This window comes from Canis lupus, chromosome 8, assembly GCF_048164855.1.
Source record: "Canis lupus baileyi chromosome 8, mCanLup2.hap1, whole genome shotgun sequence".
NCBI lineage: Eukaryota > Metazoa > Chordata > Mammalia > Carnivora > Canidae > Canis > Canis lupus.
In genome coordinates, this window is record NC_132845.1 from 66580468 (window position 1) to 66586268 (window position 5801).

Genomic DNA, 5801 nt, shown 5'->3' on the forward strand with positions numbered 1-5801 from the left:
ACAAGCTGAGTGCTACTTGAGGTGTCCCCGCGTGACCCTGTTGGGTTAGGTGACCTGGTGGCAGCATGGTTCCAGGTCCCTGCACTTGCTCCAGGATGTCTGCCACCTTCTTTTCTCCTTTTTTTCCCTTTTGCCACAACCCCTCCTCCCATCCCCCATTCCCCGCTTCTTTCCCCCAGAGAGAAGCTGTTCTTAAAAACACTTGGCCCGAGATTTTGGGATTTAGCCCAAATGTGCTCTGGCTCTTCCCTGGGAATATTGATTTTGCCATTAAGTCTTGGTCTTGTGTGATAGCAGAGGCCTAGGTGGGAAGTCACAGGCAGGGCACATTTGAAGTGCTATTATCTAAACATATGGATCCTTTTTTCCCCATAACCAGATTGGAAGATAAATGTTAATAGGTACATTTTTTGATTTGAAGTTTGCCGTTCAAATACTAACTATGAAACATAAAGCGCTTTCATTTGTGCTTGTGCTCTGTTGAATTGTGCTGATTAGATAATGCCCATTACTTAGAGATCTGTCAGAGATCAGGACTGACTTTCTCCTGTGCCCTAAGCGCTGACACTGAGCTGCGTGCGAGCTTAGCAGATGTGTGTGCGAAAGCCTGCCAGAGTCTGGCAGGTGCCGCTGTCACAGGAAGCTATGCAGCTGGAGCAGGTGGTGGGCAGCCACACTCTCAGTTCCTTTTTTCTGTAGCGCAGGTCAGATGCTGTCTAAACTATTTTTATCTTTGACAATCACTTCACAAACCTAGCTTTGCTTGTTCTTTCCTAAATAGGAAGCAGCGAAGACGGAGAAAAGGATTAGGTGGATGTGGATGCACTCCCGAGTCCCAGGCTGCTCCCCCAGGGTGGCATTCCTGCACCGCAGCCCAGCAGTGATACCCCTCCACGTCCGCTGCAGTGGGCACAGCTGCAGTGGGGTGCGGCGCAAGAGAGAGACTCAGGAGGCCGGAAGGGAGTCGGCTGGCTCTGTGCCCATGGTGGGAAGCCCAGCTGGGGAGGCCCTGTGGCCGCTGTCACTTGCCAGAAGTGCTTGTGCCCTGGTCATCCTTGGGGAGCGTCGATCCTGCTCTGGTGTGTGGGGAACTGTAGGCTCTGGGTTGTTTCTGGCTTCCATGTGGGGTGTTCTCCACTTCTGCACCTGTGCATCCTTCTGTGCACGAGGGCCCAGAGGTGCACAATGGGAATGGGCACCAGTGAGCCATATTTATTATTTTAAAGAAATCACTAATTGCTTTCTGTAATTGCACTGTGGATAAATGTTCTAAGAGTACCTGATATTGTACAGAATCTTAAATTATTCAAGGAAAATAAGGCAGGTCAAGCTGGTGCTATCCACTAGTTTGATTTTTTTTCTGTTTTATAGTTTGTTTGCTCTGCATGGTACTTGTAAAGTTTAAATATTTTGAGTGTTCTGCTGTCTAGAATTGTTGGAATTGTACATATGGTACTTTTTCGTAAATGATAAATGATTCCGAAGGTTAGTGTTTTTTTTTTGTTCTTATAGGAAATATTTTTGATGAGTCCAAAAAGACTGCTTTGTTCTGTTGACTGAATGAACACACGTTTGTCTCTTTCTATGACGCAGGTTCCTTGTAGCAAGCACAGCTTCTCTGAGGAGCTCAAGGGTCTTACAGCCCCTCCGTGTGATTCTCCCACCCTGCTCCCCAGTTTTTTTAAACCCTTCTGAGAAACTTGACAGGTGGTTCACCGCAGAGCTCAGCTTCAGGTTAGAGTGTCCAGGTCTCCTGCCCGCTCCCTGGGGAGCCGAGTGCCCCCATCTGGGCCGAGTTCTGCTGTGGCCCCTGTGCCACTTCCCCTTAAAGTCTGCTCTTCTGCTTGGTTTTTGGAAGCACAGGCTGCTACGTAACTCCTTCCTTCAGATGGTACAGAACTCTGAGGAAGAAGCTGCCCGCACAGGGCTCTGGTTGCCAAGGACAGTTTGAGTTCATTCTGTTTGTACACACTAGGCGTTGAGCTTTTAAATCACCTCCAGAGCTGAATTTTCCCCGAAGAACCACTTCTCATCGTGGCCCACGGCGGCTGGTCTCTGTAACCAAGGAGATACACTACATCCTGCAGCTGGGAGGAGGGACGAGGGACATGATGGAGCCTGCACAGCTAGCACGTCCTCCTGGTTGGGACCTTAGGCAGCCACATGTGGCCATCACACCGAGACATGGTCCTGGGACTCATCTGCACTGACCCTTCCCTTCTGCGTTAAGCACCATGTTCTCCCTTTGCCTTGAAAGGGACCGAGTGTGTCCCACACAACCTCCTAATGTTGCCAGGAATTGGGCGTTTGTGATAAAGCTGACCTCATTCTGCAGTCCATGATTCTGCTTTGACATCAGGAAGTTTCCAGGGGCCATAGAGCAGCATGTGCCGGAGGAGGCTTGGCATGTCCTCCATGAAGCCGTGTATACCGGGGTCGGGCATCAGGTCTGTGGTCACCACACACTGGCCTTTCACCCCAAATGTTTTCCGGTGCTGATTTGTTTCCCCGACTCCAGCATAACATGGGCCCACTGGGGCTGCGTGATAGTCCCAGCAAGCAACCCTGGTCCTCATGTGAGATGCAGTTGTGTATACTGGCTAGAGTTTACAAAATCAGTTATGATCTTTATTATCAATTCTGGTTCACTCCACTCACTTTTTATACTAGCAATAACTATCCAGAGCAAGAACTCAGAACGGAGAAAGAGCTTCCTCTTGGTGTGAGCAGGAAGCACAGCCAGGACAGCAGGGCCTTGGGATGTGCAGACTGGACAAGAAAAAGTTAATAGGGCATTAAAAGGTGATTTTGCCAAAATTGTCATAACTCTGAATTTCCTGCTATGAAGATTTCCTGAGTTTCCTGAATTTTTATATCTATCAGTCTTTGTGAGAGATACATGAGAGGTGATAATTATACAAGTTTTTTCAAACTATAACGAGTTCAGATTTAATGACTAAAGTCAAGCAGATCCATAGAATATATAGTCTTCTTGTGTAATCAGCCTGGGATCAATTTACTGATATTTGGGGGCTGTACCTTTTTCACTATGATTAAGGAGATTTTAACAAACTAATTCCCATTTTAATTTATTTTAGGTCTATCTTGCTGTCATGATTAATTGCCAAAAGAAAGCATTTTATACATTGAGTTGGGGGGGTGGGTTGGAGTAGTAAATCTTACTGTGGTGTTGCATGGTGGGGAAGATTTTATATTTATAATAAACATGTGAGTCAATATGTTCTTTTGAAATCTCAAGCAATACACAGGAAACCAATTATGTAGATTAGAATTTTCAGCCCATCTTTGAAGTGTCAGCATGTGCTTTGTTGTTCAAGTCAGGTTTCCTTTTCTTTTCTTTTCTTTTCTTTTCTTTTCTTTTCTTTTCTTTTTTCTTTTTTTTTAAACTACGTTGGTTACCAATAGTGGATTTTCAGACCGAACTTGTTCTAATAAGTTATGCAATGAAATCAGTGGAAATCTCCAGAAAATATGGGTGAAGTTGATAATACCTGATTCACAGTGGTATTTCCTGGCCTTCTTTGGAATCTATCAGGTTTTAATTAGTGCTACTCTGGTGGAGTTTACGTCTTTTAAATCCTATAATAAGAATAACCTTCATTTCCTTCCTACTAGATGTTAAATTTGTGTTATCAAATGATCCTGTCATAAGCCAGAAAAAAAGAAATTAAAAAAAAAAAAAAACAGTGCTCCCTAAATCCTTCTGGAAGGACTGTGCGTCTGGGTAAGAAGCCATTCATCTTAAGGGTGAAGAAGCTCCACAAAGCTAAATTGAAAACAGAGCATTCATTCTATTTTTAAATGTACAGGCGATTGTTTCTATAGAAGTGAGTTTTATCTTAGAAAAGTCTTTGTATGTCTTGCTGCCGTAAAACGCCTTTCAAAACCTCTCCCTTGTATTCATATTTTCCATAGGGTACTTGTAGGGTTAGTGACTTACTGCATTTCTGTCCTGAGGGCCCAGGGTGCGACGGAAGCAGCTCTTGGTTTTACCCTACTCAGCCCATCATCTGAAATTCCAGAGGTGAACCTAGTGTTAGGCTCTGAATGTTGGGCTTCGGTGATCAGGGCTTCAGAATAGTAGCCTTATGAGAAGTAGCCTTAAAATAAGAATGGGTGGCACAGTTCCTTCAGATTTCAGTCTCATAAACAATATTCCTAATAGTAACGGGGTTGGCTCCAGTTTTGGCTATTAACGAAACTCCTCTTCAGTACACAGATAAATTCTGAAAGGTGTGTAGACAGTATTGAATTACCAACAACCTGCTACCCTAATGGCTTGAACTAGGTGGTTCAGGCTCACACAAATGCAGACAGACCTTACCAGTGGGCTGGTGCGTGCATCCACTGTTGAATCCCGCCTGCAAGAGAAGATCCATGGGGCAGTCACACCCACACGGCTTCCCTGTTGTGCTTTAACACAGTTGTGAGAGGTTCACGGCAATATCACAGCTAATGAACTTTCAGTTTAAATTGTGTACATTTTTAAATTGTAAGATTTTTACTGTATATTGATGCATAGTGTGATTCAATAAATTGCTTGTAATTTAAAAACTATTTAATATTCAAAATAAATATAGTTATATATTTATAAACTCTGTCGCTGCGTTTCTTTCGTGTTCCCACCCCACCCCACCCACCCCCCCTTGTGCAAGGCCCGGGGTGGGTGACCTGACACTCACTGCCCTGCCGGGGGCACTCACTCCCCGGGTCTCTCGAGATTGTGTGCCTTTTTACATGACCTAAAACCCCCACTCTCCTGAGAACATGAAAGTCTGTATAATCACTGGAAAACTGAACTTGGAGTCGTAGTGCTTGTGCCGCCTCCAAGTGTATCTGTAACTCAAAGCCTATATTGAGTTTGAGAAGCATTTTAATTTCTGAGATACAGTCTGTGATGAGCTGTAAACCAAGAGGCTGGTCTGCTCAGCCCTAGCCCTTCTCTGCCCCAGCGGACCTCCGCTCCCCTGGCCCGGCGCAGGAGCCTCCTCCTGAGTAAGGCTGACCCCGACTTGGGTCACACCAGCCCCCTGAGACCCTCGGGGCCCGATGGAGCCCACGAGCCGCCCTGGGAGCCCGTCTGGAAAGGGCGAGCTCGGCGCGGCCCCTGACCCTGCGGGTCACGAGGGGCGGGAGGCCCAGCGCACGCGGGACCTCGGGCTGCAGGTGCCCCCAGCAGCCTGGAAGCACCCCTGAGCCAGAGGCTGCTTTTACCCCTTTGTCACGCTCCTGTGAAAGGTGAGGAAACTGAGGCAGGCAGGCGGGCGACTGAGTCAAGCATGTGGGTGGAAGCCAGGGTCTGAGCCCTAACAGCCCCTCTCCGGGTGGAGACCTCGGAAGGCCGGTGACCGCCCGCAGAGGCCGCGCGTCGCTCCGCGGGGCTCCGCCCACTCGCCCCTGGACCTGCGCCCCCGCCCCGCGCAGCGCGGGGGGAGCCCTCGGAGCCCCCGGGGGCTGCGGCCCTTTTCAGAAACTAGTGTTATCGTCGCAAAATGGCTTTTCCGCCAACTCTCCGGGCTACTGCGCGTGTTCCGGGCCTTCACCTCAAGGCCAGGTGCGGCGGCCGGGCGCGGTCCCAGGGCTTCGCTCCGCGCCCGCCGGCCCGCAGGCGCCTCAGTCTCCCGCTCCGCCGAATGGGCTCCAGGCCGGGCGGTGCGCGGCGGGCAGGCTGCGGCTCTGGGGCGGGCGGGGAGCGCGGGTCCCCCGCCCGCAGGTGCGCCCCCGCCCCCGCCCCCGCCCCCGCCTGGCAGGGACACGCGCGCCCCCGCCCACCCCGGCCC

The 5801-nt window shown here is 49.1% G+C and overlaps 1 protein-coding gene across 1 annotated transcript in view; it reads left to right on the top strand.

Annotated features, from left to right (window-relative positions):
• Positions 1-4616, top strand: part of LMTK2 (lemur tyrosine kinase 2) — an 88050-nt gene extending 83434 nt beyond the window's left edge. The window contains exon 14 of the mRNA XM_072836986.1: positions 782-4616. Coding sequence (XP_072693087.1) covers positions 782-810 — 29 coding nt within the window. The 3' untranslated portion in view covers positions 811-4616. The remainder of the gene's footprint in view (positions 1-781) is intronic.
• Positions 4617-5801: the final 1185 nt, after the last annotated feature.